This window comes from Tamandua tetradactyla, chromosome 18 (assembly GCF_023851605.1).
Source record: "Tamandua tetradactyla isolate mTamTet1 chromosome 18, mTamTet1.pri, whole genome shotgun sequence".
Lineage (NCBI taxonomy): Eukaryota > Metazoa > Chordata > Mammalia > Pilosa > Myrmecophagidae > Tamandua > Tamandua tetradactyla.
Genome location: NC_135344.1, coordinates 32,759,007 through 32,779,479, shown reverse-complemented (window position 1 = coordinate 32,779,479; position 20,473 = coordinate 32,759,007). Strand labels below are relative to the sequence as shown.

General features: G+C 38.5%; 1 protein-coding gene across 3 annotated transcripts in view; it reads right to left on the bottom strand.

The window, feature by feature from the left end:
• MYO5B (myosin VB) overlaps positions 1–20,473 on the bottom strand; it is a 461,360-nt gene that overhangs the window by 248,106 nt on the left and 192,781 nt on the right. For all 3 annotated transcript variants that reach the window (XM_077135491.1, XM_077135492.1, XM_077135490.1), the window contains exons 3-4: positions 18,633–18,804; positions 16,062–16,206 (exon numbers count right to left, since the gene is read on the bottom strand). In XM_077135491.1, the coding sequence (XP_076991606.1) occupies positions 16,062–16,206; positions 18,633–18,804 (317 nt within the window). The remainder of the gene's footprint in view (positions 1–16,061; positions 16,207–18,632; positions 18,805–20,473) is intronic.

Genomic DNA, 20,473 nt, shown 5'->3' with positions numbered 1-20,473 from the left:
CAGAAATGGACAGCACAATAATACCTAATTGTAAAGTAATCATGTTAAAACACTGAATGAAGCTGCATGTGAGAATGATAGAGGGAGGAGGGCTGGGGACATAAATGAAATCAGAAAGAAAGATAGATGTTAAAGATCGAGATGGTATAATCTAGGAATGCCTAGAGTGTATAATAATAGTGAAATGTACAATGTACAAATTTTAAAAATGTTTTTGCATGAGGAAGAACAAAGGATTGTCATTATTGCAGGGTGCTGAAAATAGATGATAACTAATACTTTAAAATGTCACTTTATGTGTGAGACTAAAGCAAAAAATGTTTGTTACAAAACTTAGACTTTGACTGGAGCATTTCCTAATATAACTCATGTAGATAGTTTGATTGAATGTCATAAGTACTTGGAATCTCAGGTAGGACATGAGATTTTGTTGGTTTGTCCAGAGTGATGCCCTGATGAATCCCAGAATGATTCGATCAGTGACTGGAAAAGTATTTGCAAGCCCCCTTCGGGGAATGGTGAGAGTGGGGAGAAATTCAACTTCCCCAAGTTGAATTCTTTTTTTTTTTTTTTTTTTATGGAATTTTTTTTTTTATTAATTAAAAAAAGAATTAACAAAACAATTAGAAATCATTTCAATGTACATGTACAATCAGTAATTCTTAATAACATCACATAATTGCATATTCATCATTTCTTAGTACATTTGCATCGATTTAGAAAAAGAAATAAAAAGACAACAGAATAAGAATTAAAACAATAATAGAAAGAAAAAAAAAACAAAAAAAACAAAAACAAAAAAACCTATACCTCACATGCAGCTTCATTCAGTGTTTTAACATAATTGCATTACAATTGGGTAGTATTGTGCTGTCCATTTCTGAGTTTTTATATCCAGTCCCGTTGTACAGTCTGTATCCCTTCATCTCCAATTATCCCTTCTCTTTTTTTTTTTTTAATTAACAGAAAAAAAGAAATTAACCCAACATTTAGAGATCATACCATTCTACACATGCAATCATTAATTCTTAACATCATCACATAGCTGCATGATCATCATTTCTTAGTACATTTGCATTGGTTTAGAAGAACTAGCAACATAACCGAAAAAGATATAGAATGTTAATATAGAGAAAAAAATAAAAGTAATAATAGTAAAATCAAAACAAAACAACACAAAACAAAACAAAAACCTATAGCTCAGATGCAGCTTCATTCAGTGTTTTCACATGATTACTTTACAATTAGGTATTATTGTGCTGTCCATTTTTGAGTTTTTGTATCTAGTCCTGTTGCACAGTCTGTATCCCTTCAGCTTCAATTACCCATTGTCTTACCCTGTTTCTAACTCCTGCTGAACTCTGTTACCAATGACATATTTCAAGTTTATTCTCGAATGTCCGTTCACATCAGTGGGACCATACAGTATTTGTCCTTTAGTTTTTGGCTGGATTCACTCAGCATAATATTCTCTAGGTCCATCCATGTTATTACATGGTTCATAAGTTTATCTTGTCTTAAAGCTGCATAATATTCCATTGTATGTATATACCACAGTTTGTTTAGCCACTCTTCTGTTGATGGAGATTTTGGCTGTTTCCATCTCTTTGCAATTGTAAATAATGCTGCTATAAACATTGGTGTGCAAATGTCCGTTTGTGTCTTTGCCCTTAAGTCCTTTGAGTAGATACCTAGCAATGGTATTGCTGGGTCGTATGGCAATTCTATATTCAGCTTTTTGAGGAACCGCCAAACTGCCTTCCACAGTGGTTGCACCCTTTGACATTCCCACCAACAGTGGATAAGTGTGCCTCTTTCTCCGCATCCTCTCCAGCACTTGTCATTTTCTGTTTTGTTGATAATGGCCATTCTGGTGGGTGTGAGATGATATCTCATTGTGGTTTTGATTTGCATTTCTCTAATGGCCAGGGACATTGAGCATCTCTTCATGTGCCTCTTGGCCATCCGTATTTCCTCTTCTGAGAGGTGTCTGTTCAAGTCTTTTTCCCATTTTGTAATTGGGTTGGCTGTCTTTTTGTTGTTGAGATGAACAATCTCTTTATAAATTCTGGATACTAGACCTTTATCTGATATATCATTTCCAAATATTGTCTCCCATTGTGAAGGCTGTCTTTCTACTTTCTTGATGAAGTTCTTTGATGCACAAAAGTGTTTAATTTTGAGGAGTTCCCATTTATTTATTTCCTTCTTCAGTGCTCTTGCTTTAGGTTTAAGGTCCATAAAACCGCCTCCAGTTGTAAGATCCATAAGATATCTCCCTACATTTTCCTCTAACTGTTTTATGGTCTTAGACCTAATGTTTAGATCTTTGATCCATTTTGAGTTAACTTTTGTATAGGGTGTGAGAGATGGGTCTTCTTTCATTCTTTTGCATATGGATATCCAGTTCTCTAGGCACCATTTATTGAAGAGACTGTTCTGTCCCAGGTGAGTTGGCTTGACTGCCTTATCAAAGATCAAATGTCCATAGATGAGAGGGTCTATATCTGAGCACTCTATTCGATTCCATTGGTCGATATATCTATCTTTATGCCAATACCATGCTGTTTTGACCACTGTGGCTTCATAATATGCCTTAAAGTCAGGCAGCGCGAGACCTCCAGCTTCGTTTTTTTTCCTCAAGATGTTTTTAGCAATTCGGGGCACCCTGCCCTTCCAGATAAATTTGCTTATTGGTTTTTCTATTTCTGAAAAATAAGTTGTTGGGATTTTGATTGGTATTGCATTGAATCTGTAAATCAATTTAGGTAGGATTGACATCTTAACTATATTTAGTCTTCCAATCCATGAACACGGTATGCCCTTCCATCTATTTAGGTCTTCTGTGATTTCTTTTAGCAGTTTTTTGTAGTTTTCTTTATATAGGTTTTTTGTCTCTTTAGTTAAATTTATTCCTAGGTATTTTATTCTTTTAGTTGCAATTGTGAATGGGATTCGTTTCTTGATTTCCCCCTCAGCTTGTTCCTTACTAGTGTATAGAAATGCTACAGATTTTTGAATGTTGATCTTGTAACCTGCTACTTTGCTGTACTCATTTATTAGCTCTAGTAGTTTTGTTGTGGATTTTTCCGGGTTTTCGACGTATAGTATCATATCGTCTGCAAACAGTGATAGTTTTACTTCTTCCTTTCCAATTTTGATGCCTTGTATTTCTTTTTCTTGTCTAATTGCTCTGGCTAGAACCTCCAACACAATGTTGAATAATAGTGGTGATAGTGGACATCCTTGTCTTGTTCCTGATCTTAGGGGGAAAGTTTTCAATTTTTCCCCATTGAGGATGATATTAGCGGTAGGTTTTTCATATATTCCCTCTATCATTTTAAGGAAGTTCCCTTGTATTCCTATCTTTTGAAGTGTTTTCAACAGGAAAGGATGTTGAATCTTGTCGAATGCCTTCTCTGCATCAATTGAGATGATCATGTGATTTTTCTGCTTTGATTTGTTGATATGGTGTATTACATTAATTGATTTTCTTATGTTGAACCATCCTTGCATACCTGGGATGAATCCTACTTGGTCATGATGTATAATTCTTTTAATGTGTTGTTGGATACGATTTGCTAGAATTTTATTGAGGATTTTTGCATCTGTATTCATTAGAGAGATTGGTCTGTAGTTTTCTTTTTTTGTAATATCTTTGCCTGGTTTTGGTATGAGGGTGATGTTGGCTTCATAGAATGAATTAGGTAGTTTTCCCTCCACTTCGATTTTTTTGAAGAGTTTGAAGAGAATTGGTACTAATTCTTTCTGGAACGTTTGGTAGAATTCACATGTGAAGCCATCTGGTCCTGGACTTTTCTTTTTAGGAAGCTTTTGAATGACTAATTCAATTTCTTTACTTGTGATTGGTTTGTTGAGGTCATCTATGTCTTCTTGAGTCAAAGTTGGTTGTTCATGTCTTTCCAGGAACCCGTCCATTTCCTCTAAATTGTTGTATTTATTAGCGTAAAGTTGTTCATAGTATCCTGTTATTACCTCCTTTATTTCTGTGAGGTCAGTAGTTATGTCTCCTCTTCCATTTCTGATCTTATTTATTTGCATCCTCTCTCTTCTTCTTTTTGTCAATCTTGCTAAGGGCCCATCAATCTTATTGATTTTCTCATAGAACCAACTTCTGGTCTTATTGATTTTCTCTACTGTTTTCATGTTTTCAATTTCATTTATTTGTGCTCTAATCTTTGTTATTTCTTTCCTTTTGCTTGCTTTGGGGTTAGCTTGTTGTTCTTTCTCCAGTTCTTCCAAATGGATAGTTAATTCCTGAATTTTTGCCTTTTCTTCTTTTCTGATATAGGCATTTAGAGCAATAAATTTCCCTCTTAGCACTGCCTTTGCTGCGTCCCATAAGTTTTGATATGTTGTGTTTTCATTTTCATTCGCCTCGAGGTATTTGCTAATTTCTCTTGCAATTTCTTCTTTGACCCAGTCGTTGTTTAGGAGTGTGTTGTTGAGCCTCCACGTATTTGTGAATTTTCTGGCACTCTGCCTATTATTGATTTCCAACATCATTCCTTTATGGTCCGAGAAAGTGTTGTGTAAGATTTCAATCTTTTTAAATTTGTTAAGACTTGCTTTGTGACCCAGCATATGGTCTATCTTTGAGAATGATCCATGAGCACTTGAGAAAAAGGTGTATCCTGCTGTTGTGGGATGTAATGTCCTATAAATGTCTATTAAGTCTAGTTCATTTATAGTAATATTCAGATTCTCTATTTCTTTGTTGATCCTCTGTCTAGATGTTCTGTCCCTTGATGAGAGTGGTGAGTTGAAGTCTCCAACTATTATGGTATATGAGTCTATTTCCCTTTTCAGTGTTTGCAGTATATTCCTCACGTATTTTGGGGCATTCTGATTCGGTGCGTAAATATTTATGATTGTTATGTCTTCTTGTTTAATTGTTCCTTTTATTAGTATATAGTGTCCTTCTTTGTCTCTTTTAACTGTTTTACATTTGAAGTCTAATTTGTTGGATATTAGTATAGCCACTCCTGCTCTTTTCTGGTTGTTATTTGCATGAAATATCTTTTCCCAACCTTTCACTTTCAACCTATGTTTATCTTTGGGTCTAAGATGTGTTTCCTGTAGACAGCATATCGAAGGATCCTGTTTTTTAATCCATTCTGCCAATCTATGTCTTTTGATTGGGGAATTCAGTCCATTGACATTTAGTGTTATTACTGTTTGGATAATATTTTCCTCTAACATTTTGCCTTTTGTATTATATATATCATATCTGATTTTCCTTCTTTCTACACTCTTTTCCATATCTCTCTCTTCTGTCTTTTTGTATCTGACTCTAGTGCTCCCTTCAGTATTTCTTGCAGAGCTGGTCTCTTGGTCACAAATTCTTTCAGTGACTTTTTGTCTGAGAATGTTTTAATTTCTCCCTCATTTTTGAAGGATAATTTTGCTGGATATAGGAGTCTTGGTTGGCAGTTTTTCTCTTTTAGTATTTTAAATATATCATCCCACTGTCTTCTAGCTTCCATGGTTTCTGCTGAGAAATCTACACAAAGTCTTATTGGGTTTCCCTTGTATGTAATGGATTGTTTTTCTCTTGCTGCTTTCAAGATCTTCTCTTTCTCTTTGACCTCTGACATTCTAACTAGTAAGTGTCTTGGAGAACGCCTATTTGGGTCTAATCTCTTTGGGGTGCGCTGCACTTCTTGGATCTGTAATTTTAGGTCTTTCATAAGAGTTTGGAAATTTTCAGTGAAAAGTTCTTCCATTAGTTTTTCTCCTCCTTTTCCCTTCTCTTCTCCTTCTGGGACACCCACAACACGTATATTTGTGCGGTTCATATTGTCCTTGAGTTCCCTGATACCCTGTTCAAATTTTTCCATTCTTTTCCCGATAGTTTCTGTTTCTTTTTGGGATTCAGATGTTCCATCCTCCAAATCACTAATTCTATCTTCTGTCTCTTTAAATCTATCATTGTAGCTATCCATTATTTTTTCTATGTTTGCTACTTTATCCTTCACTTCCATAAGTTCTGCGATTTGTTTTTTCAGTTTTTCTATTTCTTCTTTATGTTCAGCCCATGTCCTCTTCATGTCCTCCCTCAATTTATCGATTTCATTTTTGAAGAGGTTTTCCATTTCTGTTCGTATATTCAGGATTAGTTGTCTCAGCTCGTGTCTCATTTGAGCTATTGGTTTGTTCCTTTGACTGGGCCATATTCTCAATCTTTTGAGCGTGGACAGTTATCTTCTGCTGCTGGCATCTGGGCATTTATTCAGATTTCTCTTGGTGTTGGACCCAGCAAGGTTGTAATATTTTTCTGTGAAATCTCTGGGTTCTGTTTTTCTTATCCTGTCCCGTAGGTGGCGCTCGTGGCACACGTTTGTCTGCGGGTCCCACCAGTAAAAGGTGCTGTGGGACCTTAAACTTTGGAAAACTCTCGCCGTCCTGGGGGTTCGCTAGCCGAAACGGCTTGAGCCGGCCCGGGGTCCGGACGCAGGAAGGGTTGCTGGTCGCCGCAGCCCGGGAAAGAGCCCGTCCGAATTTCCTAGTCGGCCCTGGGCAACAAGCGTGGCGGGAGGGCGCCAGCGGCAGCGGCCCGCCCGAGAGAGTGCACGTTCCCCGGGAGTCACGGGTTTGGAAGGGGCCTCCCCCACCCGTCACCGTTCTCCGCGGCCTGGGGGTTTCCGATCCAATTCTCTCAGTTGGTCCGGGGGCTGCGCGTGGTGTGGGCGCCAGCCGTCTTTGTTTCAGGGGACCGCCTCTCCAATTCTCCCAGCCGGCCCGGGAAGGGGGAAGGGAGTAACTCCGGCCGCTTGCCACCCCGCCCGGTAAGGCCCGCGCGCCTCGGCGATCTCACCCGAGCTGCTTCTCTCAGCCAGCCAGCCGTTCCAGGATGGGGTACGCTGTCTTTTTTATCTCTGTTGTGGCTTTGGGCGCTTTCTGTATCGTTTCTACTCCCCTAGTAGGTGTCCTGGAGAAGAGACTAAGATCCGCGCGTCTTACTAAGCCGCCATCTTCCAGGAAGTCCCAAGTTGAATTCTTGATATTCTCACAAGCAGTGTGGACAACAAAAGCTATAGGCTGAGCCCCCAGTCTTGGGGTTTGTTCACATGAAACTTAACCCCACAAAAGATAGGTCAAGTCTACTTAAAATTTAGGCCTAAGAGTCACCCCCAAGAGAGCCTCTTTTGTTGCTCAGATGTGGCCTCTCTCTTCAGCCAATATGATGAGCAATCTCACCACCCTCCCCCTCTCTGCATGGGACATGACTCCCAGGGTTGTGGACCTTCCTGGCAACGTGGGACAAAGATCCTGGAATGAGCTGAGACTCAACATCAAAGGACTGAGAAACACCCTAGAATGAGCTGAGAATTAACATCAAGAGACTGAGAGAACCTTCTCGACCAAAACGGGGAAGAGTAAAATGAGACAAAGTGTCAATGACTGAGAGATTCCAAACAGAGTCGAGAGGTTATCCTGGAGGTTATTCTTATGCATTAAGTAGATATCACCTTGTTGTTCAAGATGTAGTGGAGAGGCTGGAGGGAATTGCCTGAAAATGTAGTGCTGTGTTCCAGTAGCCATGTTTCTTGATGATGATTGAACAATGATATAGCTTTCACAATGAGACTCTGTGAATGTGAAAACCTTATGTCTGATGCTCCTTCTAGCTACTATATCAACAGAAGAGTAGAACATAAGGAATAAAAATAAATAATAGGGGGAACAAATGTTAAAATAAATTCAGTTTGAAATAGTGGTAAATGAAAGCGAGGGGTAAGGGATATGGTACGTATAGTTTTTTTTTCTCTATTATCATTTTATTTCTTTTTGTGTTGTCTTTTTATTTCTTTTTCTAAATCGATGCAAATGTACTAAGAAATGATGAATATGCAACTATGTGATGATATTAAGAATTACTGATTATATATGTAGAATTGAATGATTTCTAAATGTTTTGTTTAATTTTTTTTAATTAATAAAGAAAGTTAAAAAAAATTTAATGTTTAACAAAAGATAATTTTGGATACCCCCCCTTTTAAAATAAGTAGATTTGTTTGCTATTGGTTAATATATATAATACTGAATTCCTCTACAGATACCAAATTTCAAAAGTCATTTGTTCTGTGGTTTGTCTCATAGGGCCAAGCATCCAGGTAGCCATTTCCTTGAAAACCCATCTCACAAACGAATGCACCAGCAGCTCGGTCTGATGTTCACCAGCAGCTCGGTCTGATGTTCGCCTTGACCAAAGCTGACGTCATCCTTAGTCTGTGTCAGGACACATACACTGAGCAGAACTGCAGTCTGATCCTGGCCCAGGGACCAGGATCTTTCTACTAAAGTTTATAAAGATGCTGTGAAGGTTAGTGAATGTGGTAGCAGGAAGTTGAGGAAATTTTCCAGGCCTTTTCCCTCGATTGATAAGATTCTCTGTATCCCAACACATGGTAGGCACTGTTATGTTGAGTGAGTGGAGTGTGGATTCTGTGTCTCACATAATGTAAAGATCCCCTGCAGACCTTTCTACTAAAGTTTATAGAAGAAGGTGCACTGGACTGGGAGTCTCATCCCCTGGGGGCCTAAAACACAAATTCAACACGAGGCTTAGCAAATCTCTTCTCCTCCCTTGTATCCTCCCTGTGCAATAAATGAGCTGAACCCAAAAGACATAAGGATCCTTCCTGATAAAGTCTCTAATTCTATCACCTTCTCTCTGGTGCAGTCTCTCTATCCTATGCGTGACAACTGCAAGGTCACCTGGGCAAGAGGCCTCGGAGTCTGGGGCCACAGACCAGGGGAGAGGTGACAGGTCCACAAGGATACGACAGCAATGACTATGTCTTTATCAACACCACGTGTATCTGTCACAGGTTCCCTAGAAATACTGTAGCACCAACCCAATCCCCAGTCATGTGCCCCTCAAGAAACAGTCCTTTTATACAGCCACAATGACCCCTCTGCATTGACGGCATCACCTCACAGCATGCACTGCAGAGCTGCACTCACACTTTCTTCTCCCCAAATACACATATCTTATTCCTATCCCAGGAGTCTGCTGGGGATCTTTACATTATGAGAGACACAGAATCCACACTCCACTCACTCAACATAACAGTGCCTACCATGTGTTAGGACACAGAGAATCTTATCAATCGAGGGAAAAGGCCTGGAAAACTTCCTCAACTTCCTGCTACCACATCTGCCAACCTTCACAGCATCAGGATCTAGCTTTCCTCCTTTCCTTCTCTAACAAGAGGAAAATCCTGCCTTCTTCTGAAGAATTGCCACGTGATCCAGCAATCCCATTGCTAGATATATATTCAGACACATGAGGGCAAGGACACAAATGGACATTTGCACACCAATGTTTATAGCAGAATTATTTATAATTGCCAAGAGATGGAAACAATCCACATATCCATCAAAAGATGAGCAGCTAAACAAGCTGTGGTATATACATATGATGAAATATTATGCAGCTATAAAACATAATAAAGCCATGAAGCACGTAACAACGTAGATGAACCCTGAGGACATTATGCTGAGTGAAATTAACCAGAAATAAAAGGATAAAAACTCTATGATCTCACTAATATGAACTAACATTAATGAATGAATTTTGAGAGTTGAAGTTAAGAACACAGGTTATCAGGAGATAGAAATAGAGTAGAGATTGGGCATTTGGTGCTGAAGAAATACAGAATGTGCTGCATTGTATTGTATTATGACTGACAGTAAAGATTCAGAAACGGATAGCACAATACTACCTCTTTGTAGCACAACAATATAAGTACACTGAATAAAGCTGAATGTGACTATGGTTGAGGGAGAAGGGCTGGGGACACATATGAAACCAGAAGGAAAGACAGAGGATAAAGGCTGACATGGTAACTTAGGAACAACTAGAGTGGACAAGGATGATGATTAAATGTACAAATAAAAAATGTTTTTGCATGAGGGAGAACAACTGAATGCCAACATTGCAAGGTGTTGAAAATGGATGGTACACAGGAAAAAGTACAATCAATGCAAGCTGGAGTCTATAGTCAACAGTAACATTCTAATAAGCTTCCACTGAATGTAACAAGGGCATAATGCCAAAACTAAATGTTAACAGGTAGGGGACATGGGGGAAGGGTACGGATTCTTTGTGGAAGAAAAGGAAACCTCTTCAGATAGAACATGGTGGCAAAGGCATGTTTATATACTTAGGTTGGATTGCATGATGTGTGCACAAAACTTTAAAAACGAACAGTGAGAAACAAGTGCTAGAGAAAAGGCAGAGAAAGAGATGTACTTACTCATAGTCAGTAGGGAAACTGAGGCGGGGCCCTTTGGAGGGCAGTGTGGTAGTTCCACAGGAGGCTAGGGGTGAGGTTGCCATATGATCCTGCACCCTGTTGCTAGATATATACCTGGAGGAACTGAGAGTGGGGACATGAATGGACATTTGCACACTGGTGTTTATGGTGGCAGTGTTCGGAATTCGCAATGGAGGTGATGACTGAGGAATGGTAGAGGGAACTGTGGTGTTTACATACAATGGGCTGCCGAGTGGCTGAAAGAAAGAAGGAGGTTGTAAGGCATGCAACTAGGTGAATGAAACTTAAGGACTATACATCGAATGAAATGTCGGAAACAAAAAGACAAATATTATCATGTCTCACTCAAATGAAATAACTATAATATAAAAACTCAGTGAACTGAAGTTGAGAGCTTGGATTATCAGGTTGGGGCCTATTATAAAAGGTCCTAGATTGTAAGCTCACATATATTTAGCAGATGTAACTGTTATTTCTAAATTCTGAGATCCTGATATATTTGGACATAACCTGGTCCCAGAAACTTCAGGTATTTATGTGACACTTGAGACTCAGAATAGGGCATTGAAACTATGAAAATCAGCATTACACCATTCAGCAACTGTTAAAAAGGCTGAAAAAGCAATTAGATGCATCTAGAGATATGAATGAAGCTGATCTGGCTAGGACTAAAGTAACTCAGAACACTGTGTAAAGGACAATATGGCCCATATTTTCAAACTTCAACTTCTGTGCAAGACCAAAGGGAAAGAAGTTTATGTGGTGCAAAATTTGTATCTTTGGTAGCACATTATCTAATTTAACTTATATAGTCAGTTTACTTGAATACCATAATTAGATGGAATCTGGACTGGGGCAGGAGATCTTGTTGATTTGTACAGGTTAGTGTGATGCCCCAATATATCCCAGAGTAATTTGGGCAGAAAATAAAAAAGTATTTGCAAAGCCCCCTTGGGGAACTAGGGAGAAAGGAGGAAACATTAAATTTCCCCATCTGGGGAATTCCTGATATTCTCACAAGAAGTGGGGACAGAAGGCACATGAAGAGATGCTCAATGTCCCTGGCCATTAGAGAAATTCAAATCAAAACCACAATGAGATATCATCTCACACCCACCAGAATGGCCATTATCAACAAAACAGAAAATGACAAGTGCTGGAGAGGATGCGGTCAAAGAGGCACACTTATCCACTGTTGGTGGGAATGTCAAATGGTGCAACCACTGTGGAAGGCAGTTTGGCGGTTCCTCAAAAAGCTGAATATAGAATTGCCATATGACCCAGCAATACCACTGCTAGAGGACTTAAGGGCAAAGACACAAACGGACATTTGCACACCAATGTTTATAGCAGTGTTATTTACAATTGCAAAGAGATGGAAACAGCCAAAATGTCCATCAACAGAAGAATGGCTAAACAAACTGTGGTATATACATACGATGGAATATTATGCAGCTTTAAGACAGAATAAACTTATGAAGCATGTAATAACATGGATGGACCTAGAGAACATTATGCTGAGTGAGACTAGCCAAAAACTAAAGGACAAATACTGTATGGTCCCACTGATGTGAACCGACATTAGAGAATAAACTTGGAATATGTCACTGGTAACAGAGACCATCAGGAGATAGAAATAGGGTAAGATAATGGGTAATTGGAGCTGAAGCGATACAGACTGTGCAACAAGATTGGATACAAAAACTCAGAAATGGACAGCACAATACTACCTAATTGTAATATAATTAGGTTAAAACACTGAATGAAGCTGTATCTGAGGTATAGTTTTTTAAAATTATTTTTTTAATTTTTTTCTATTATCGTTTTATTTCTTTTTCTGTTGTCTTTCTATTTCTTTTTCTAAATCGATACAAATGTACTAAGAAATGATGAATATGCATCTATGTGATGATATTAAGAATTACTGATTGTATATGTAGAATGGAATGATTTCTAAATGTTGTGTTAGTTAATTTTTTTTAATTAATTAAAAAAAAAAAAGTGGGGACAATCAATTCAATAGGTTGAGCCCTTAATCTTAGGGCTCATCCCTATGAAGCTTATACCTGCAAAGGAGAAGCTAAACCTACTGATAATTATGCCTAAGAGTCACTCCTGGAGAAAATCTTTTTGTTGCTCAGATGTGGCCTTTCTAAGTGAATTTGGCAGGTAAACTCACTGCAGTCCCCACTCCGTCGGACATGACTTCCAGGGGTGTAAATCTTGCTGGTATGATGGGACCTGTCTCCCGGGGATGAGCTGGGACCTGGCATTATGGGAATGAAAAAGTCTTCTTGACCAAAAGAGGGAGGAGAGAAATGAGACAAAATAAAGTCTCAGTGGCTGAGAGATTTCAAAGAGTCGAAAGGTTATTCTTATGTATTATATAGACGTTTCTTTTTAGTTTATGGTGTATTTCAGTGGCTAGAGGAAAGCATCCTGAAACAGTTGAACTGTGTTCTGGTAGCCTTGATTCTTGAAGAGGACTGCATAATTATATAGCTTTTACAATGTGACTGTATGATGGTGAAAACCTTGTGTCGATACTCCTTTTATCCAGTGTATGGACAGATGAGTCAAAAAAAATTTTATAAGGATGACAAATAACAAGGGGAGATAAGGGCTAAAAATTCAGTAGACTGAAATACTGGTAGTCAATGAGAGAGAGGGGTAAGAGGTATGGTATGTGTTCTGGTTTGCTAGCTGCTAGAATGCAATATACCAGAAACGGAACGGCTTTTAAAAGGGGGAATTTAATGAGTTGCTAGTTTACAGTTCTAAGGCTGAGAAAATGTCAAAATTAAAACAAGTCTATAGAAATGTCCAATCTAAGGCATCCAGAGAAAGATACCTTGATTCAAGAAGGCCGATGAAGTTCAGGGTTTCTCTCTCGCAAGTGAGAAGGTACATGGCGAACACAGTCACAGTTTCTCTCTCAGCTGGAAGGGCACATGGCGAACACAGCGTCATCTGCTAGCTTACTCTCCTGGCTTCCTGCTTCATGAAGCTCCCCGGGAGGCGTTTTCTTTCTTCATCTCCAAAGGTTGCTGGCTCGTGGACTCTCTGCATCTCATGGCTACATCGTTCTGCTGTCTCTGAATCTCCTTCTCCAAAATGTTTCCTCTTTTATAGGACTCCAGTAAACCAATCAAGACCCACTCAAATGGGTGGAGACACATCATCCCCTAATCCAGTTTAACAACCATTCTTGACTAAATCACATCAACCAGGGAGATGATCTCAATACAGTTTCAAATATACAGTATTGAATAGGGATTATTCTACCTTTATGAAATGGGATTTATATTAAAACATGGCTTTTCTTAGGGGGCATACTTCCTTTCAAACCAGCACAGTATATATGTGTTCTTTTTCTTTTTTCTTTTTATTTCGTTTTCTGAAGTGATACAAATGTTCTAAAAATGATCATGGTGAGGAATACACAATTTTGTGATGATATTGTGAGCCACTGATTGTATAATATGGTTGGACTGTTTGTGTGTGGAGATTTCACAATGAAACTTTAAAAAAAAAGGTGAAAGGGGGTGCACGGGTGGTTCAGTGGTAGAATGCTCTTCTTTCATGTGGGAGACCCAGGTTCGATTCACAGAGCATGCAAATGGTCGCCCCCTGCCCCCACCAAAAGCAGAAAGAATCTGGAGCAGGAAGACTACCTGTGATCTTATTCTTTGAATGTAGGAATTCAAAAGTTAGGTTTTGAATGTATAAACACAAACATTATGCATTATAATAATTTTGGATAATTATACTTCATATATTAATATATTACATTATATATAATAAATCAAAATTAAAAAAGATTCTGCTGGAGTTTCTAATGCACCTCTAACATCAATAACATAAACTCTGAGCTATTGCTAACTGAAATAACTAAAAATACTCTCTCCTTTGGCCACATGTGCTGGTCTTACACTTTTAATGCAGATTCATGATCCAAAATTGCCTGCAAATTTCAGCAAAATTCTTTGGCTGCACCTTGGGACTTAGCAGGTAAAATTAGTATAAATCATGAATCCTGAAAGAAAATCCTTAAGGAAGCAATTTCTGGCTCAACTTTAACATCCAAACCCTTAATCATCAAATTCATTGCCCTAGGCAAGTTAATATCACCAGCCACCCTCAAGTCCTACCTTCCCTTCCCTTTTATAAGTTCAACAAAGCTCCAAACAAATGAAATAAACCAAATATACAATAGCCATAGACATAACTTTAGGAATGCAAAGAAAAAGTGGAAGTATTTGGTCAAGTGAGTCTGTGGTATGGATAAAGCTGGACGCCAGAAGATTCTCAAACCTATAGTGGGATCTCAAGAAGCCTTTGATAAGGAACAACTACAACCATCTAACTAAGGGAGGGGGATAGGACGAAACACAATCAAATATTAATTTATGAAGGGGCAAATTTCAAAGAGCTGTCAGAACTTCTAGCATGGTAGAAAGTTGTCAAAACTAAACCAAATCTACTTTCTGATTTAGAATCAAGGAGAGTCACTGTTCTCACATAAAGCAACGACTCAGCTTAAGTGACATGCTCAAAGGCTGGAAACCTGTGTGAACCCCAGGCCTTCTTCCACTGTGCCTTCACTCACCTCTACTTGACCTTGGACAGTAATTCACAAGTAGAGCTGTGCAACAGATAACATACTAAAACTCATTCTTTTCTCCATATCATCTGTCCCTGAACCAAACTGCCAGTTAGGATGTGAGCAATATGATGCCCAAGCTAAGTGACTCCTGGTCAAACCCTGGTAGCAGAATAACGTAGTACATGGTATTTCTTATTACATTAGAGAACTCAAAGGATGCAATCATGTTGGCTCCACATTTTCTTACCATATTTAGGGGAAATAAAATGGTTTATAGATCATTCTGCATATTAGGTTTCCTATGTCTACAACAACAGCCAATTGTGAATATAGTCATGGTAGATCTGTGTTGAAGCAGACATTTTATATACTGATCTCTAGGCCCCCAAGAAAACTTTATCAGTGAGGAAGCCTATAAAAGAGTCTTCCCTCACTGAAACTTTCATTGGACTGAAAATTATATTCTGCCTACTGAAGCACAAACAACCTTAAATGAGAGTTTCCTTCCACAAATACCATTCATTCCCTCCATTAAATAAGCCTAAATAGCATTGTAGTATTAACTGGGATATGTATTTTCCCTAAAACATTGGTAAAAATAACTTTCCGACTTAATGCCTGAATGGTTCAGACCATCACCTAGTCAACTTCACGATGAAACAGTGAGACAGTTTACTTATGTGCCTTAACAGAACTCCAAGCCCAAACTAAAAGCCCCAAATCACTATGCACAATGGCTAGTTAAAAATTTCTATTTCTGATCCAAATATTTGGCATCTCAAGAAATTGTCAAAGAATCCCAGTAACTACAAAAGAGAGACTTCAGTGAGAGTATCTGTAGATTAACCTGTGAAAATGAATGGAGATGCTATAAAATGGATTCCAGACCCAAAAAGGAAGTCAAGGAAAGATGAAATGCAATGGAGACTAAGGAACCAGTGCTCTCCAAGCTTAGGTTTAGATTAGAGAAAAGTAAGATAAGACATGAGTAAATGAGGCAAGAAAGAAGACTTGGATTGGTTTTGTTTCCAAGAAATGTCCTCCATCCTACTCTTAACACTCCACCACTAAGCAGCGGAGGGACATAGAGACTTCCCTTTCTGCGTCTTCACTATGCTTGAGAACTTCTGGGCTGAGGTTATTCTTACCTTGCCATCTGCTTGTAGGCTTCTTCTGCCACAGCAAAGATGTGGGGGTCCATGTCTCCCATATTTTGGCCACTGTAGGCATAGATGACATCTTGCCCGTAGATTGGCAATTGTTCATAAGGATTAATGGCAACAAGCACAATACCTGCAAACAGACAAGGCAGTCAGGTTTTGGCAGCACAATGGCCATCTGGCTGAGCTTTCAGGCTCCCTGTGCACATATATCAAAACCAAAGGAGGAGAGAGCAAGAGAACAAGTTTTAACAATCAACTAAATCAAAAGTATCTGTATGCTTACTAGGCACAGAGCTAGGCCCTGGTGGAGAAAATTTTACAAGCGCATTCATAACACAGATATGCACAGTCTGTTGCAGGATAAGAGAGAAAAAGATACATAGCTTTGCCAACTGCTATTAGAAAGGTTTAAATAAAATCCATCTCTGAATTAAAATCTGAGAAAAGGAATATTAGCCTTTTCAATTGTATATGGGTTATCTTAGCTAAAATTCAAATAACTTGTGGACAGAGAGTACAATTTATATACCTTAGGTTAAATGTTGGCTCAACCAATTACTAGCTGTGACTTCGACAAATTGCTTAACCTTTCAGTGCCAGTTTCCTCTACTGTACAATGGGGATAAGTGCATATATACTTGGGTTGTCCTGAAGATATAATTTATATAGAGAGAACCTAGACCAGCCCCTTGCACAGAAAATGTGTGTTTGACTTTCTAAAAAGTTATATTATATAATAACTTATCTTTTATTATCATTATTATTAATATTTTGTGTCCCCCGAAAAGATACATTGCAATGATGGACTCAATAAATACATATTGATTGAGGAATCAGGAAATCCTATAGGGTTTCAGATATTTTTTTGTGGATGGATGAGGTAGATTGATACTTGAAAAGGTAAAAAGGAAAAAAAAAGCAAATTCAATCTTCAAGACAGAACAAAAACTCAAGCCTTTTTCTTTCACATAAGATGACATCCTCAATCTCTGAAGACAGACTGACTGGGATACAAAAAATACAACTGTTTCCAGTTATTTGGGAAAGGGGAAGGAAGAATGGAAAGGACCACTGTCAAGATGGGAAATCTACATTGTGTTCCTTTCTGGCATTTGATAAAGGATTCGGGAAACCCAAAGTATGAAAAACTAGATTGCTATAATTAAAAAGGGAAAAGGCGAAGGAGGAAAAAGACACTTCGCAAGCTCTGTTCTTTTCTCAATTTGCCTGAAAAGATCACCTGCAGTGAAAAATAAGGCCTATCCTTGAAAAATGCTTCTACTAAGACTGGTCATCACATGGTGAATCCTCTTTAAAAACACAGCCTTACATGTTTTTCTGGGCATTCAGGAATTCCACAAACCCTAACTTATGTAGTCATCAATTCAAATTTTTATATCATACTGTGAGATCACACACTTTCCTAATACGTCCCAGCCTCCTCCAGAGCAGAAAGGAGGACTTATTTTCTGACTCAGAATCCAGTGGAACATCAATGTAGAGGAGCTAAAGTGCATTTGGATAATATGTACAGACACCAGGTCTTCTCAAAGGGAACTTCTTGGAAAAAAAAGAAGAAGAAGCTGCTGCTGTTTCATCCCTTTCTGCTATAAAGGGAGACCTTTTAAAAAATCATCTTATTGACAGATCTGATAACTGAGGGTTTCTTTCAAATAAAACTTCCTCTAGCAGTGGGGGTGGGGTGGGGGGCGATGAGCCTTTGGGAAACTCCTTCTTGAGCAATGAAATCAACATGCTATTCACAGCTCCTGAAATCCGGCAGAAAAGTCCACCCCAACTTAGTAGCTAAAGACCAACTGGAATAGCAAAGTGAAAAAACTCTAAGCATCAGGGGCACCACCTGTGATCACGTACAAGGCGTGACTCTAAAGCACAACCTGGATGACTCCCATAAAGGACATCTCTGGCTTGATACAGCTGTTTAAGAGTCCTTTACCAAACCCTTTAAACTGTTGCTTTTCTCCACACCACTTAATTCTCTTAAAAAAGAGAAATCAAAATTTGGAATGTGGTACATTGAGAAATTAAGACAAAGAGACAACATGGTAGAGAATTTCAGTGTTTTTGTTTTAAGCATTTCTCATGGCTTTTTGTTCATTAATTCAACAAATGTCCATTAAGTACCATATGTTTGCACACAGACAAGTGAGAGGGTCGGCAATAAAGGAAGCCCTTTAAGGCCAAAAACAAAAACAAGTCAGGTATAAACTTATAGGAGTGTTTGTTGGTGAGAACAAGAGACTGAGCTAGGACAAGGGGATGTGCTTGCCTCTCTCGTACAAACTCCAAGGGACTGTGCCTAAGCCAGTGTCCCAACACTTTGTGTGGCATGTCTCTTCCCTGGTGGAACTGTGATTAACACTGATCATCCCTCACGGATCAGCTGATTGCAAACCTTTCAAGGGTCTCAGATCACAGGTACTTAAAAACAAGGAAATGAAATTAGAATTCTTAACCATTTGAGTTTAATACGCAACAACCTAAAGACTGTAAGCATTTTCAAACACACACAGTCAGCAGTCACCTCCTACTTACCGCAGTACGTGTAGATATGGTTCGACTCCAGGAAGCGGACCTTTAAGTTATGCAGGACTGCGGGTTCATGTAGATAGCTAAGGGCAGTCAGGTCGTTCTCCCCCACCAAGATATCTGGATTCCGTAAAAAGGGCAGCTGGTTGTTTTGGACATCCACTGGATATTCCCGAATCTATAGAAATGGAAATAACAGACACAAAAACACATGGGTATCAAGCAATTAGCCTGTATTCAATGTGTGGTCTTGTTGGCTGGGATTGTCCTCTTACCATGATCACACAAGAAGATAAAGAAAACATTTTAAAGAAAGGCAAATGGAACAAAATACCCATGTTGGCCATAAGAGACGTGTCTGGGTGGAAATTCTGCTAACACGACTCTGGTATATCAAGGTAGAAGACTGACACAAAGAATTCAGGAATACAAAGAATTAAGAAAGCATTCTTTTCTTTCTTCACAAAAAAAATACTTGCCGAGTCTTTTGTTCCAACTCCAAAAGCTACACTGTTCTTTCTCCCAAAGCTGCTGTTTCTTCATACTCTCACTCCCATTAGCCAACATAGTCACATTTTATTTGGATTATCCTGGCAACTGATGAACTGCCCTCCATGAGTGCCCTCCAAGTGTGCCATTTGTGCATGTACTTGTCTACATGGTAACTGCAAACTCCTCCAGGGCAATAATTTTCCTTTGACCTGAAGTACAAAAGAAGTTCGTACATTCAGGGAGTACTGATTACACACCTGAAGATCAAATCTCAGGTGTAAGGTTTTAACATCGTATCCTTAGCATATTGCTTGGCCTCTAAGCATTCAAAAATATTTATTGATAGGATTAATTTACAACTCTGGCTATGTGTATTCACACACACATGCATGTACTTTATTAAAAAGTGGTGGTGGTATTTCTTAACATTTAAATAGGATGCAACTTGGATGCCGACCACCATGTTTTATCTGCATATTATGTAAGAAAGTCTTCATAAAAGAGTCATCTGGGAAACTTGTAAAAAGATAGATTCCTGGGCCCAACTTCCAGAGATTATGGTTCAGAGCTCTGGGATTGGGCCTAGATATCTGAATTTTTTAAAAAACACCAAGCAATTTTCATGCAGGTGGCTTATGGGCCATATTTTATGAATCACTGTTCTATATAAACTTTTCAGGAGATCCACCGAACACAGCCTCAATTTACTAACATAACACTCCAATCTTTAAGAGAATATAAGTAGCAACAACCCTATCCTTCTTTTCAAGGGACTTGTGTTACTAGATCTTAAGGTCTTCCATAAAGCCAACAATTAAAATACTATGGTAACCATGCTGAAATTGGCAGGTAAATGAAATACAACAGCAGATCCAGAAATAAAGGCAAGCAAACATGGAAAGTGTTTTCATGATAAAGGTAAAATTGTAGATGATCAAGAAATTTATCAATTATTTCCTCAAGGCTAGTTTTCCTACTACTATATTAAGTCAGAGTACTATTCATACTCCTTTATGCCAAAATGAGTTTTAGATAGAACAAATGTAAAAAGTAAAACAAAAAAAAAAAAACGTGGGTGAATATTTTTTAGTTTTTGGAATAACGTTTAAAAGCCAGAACCAGATAGGAAAACATACCTAGATTTGATTATTATATAGCATTTTAAAACTATCATAAAATACACCACATATAAAGTCTCATGGGAGAAAGGGATAGAGACTCTGCATTACATGACAGAATAACTAACATTCAAAAACTAAATTAAAAAAAAAAGGCCAGGGTCCCACCCCAATAAGACAGCAGAGTGCGACACTTCAGGGCTCCATACTATTACAATAGCTTTGGATGGTCAGCAA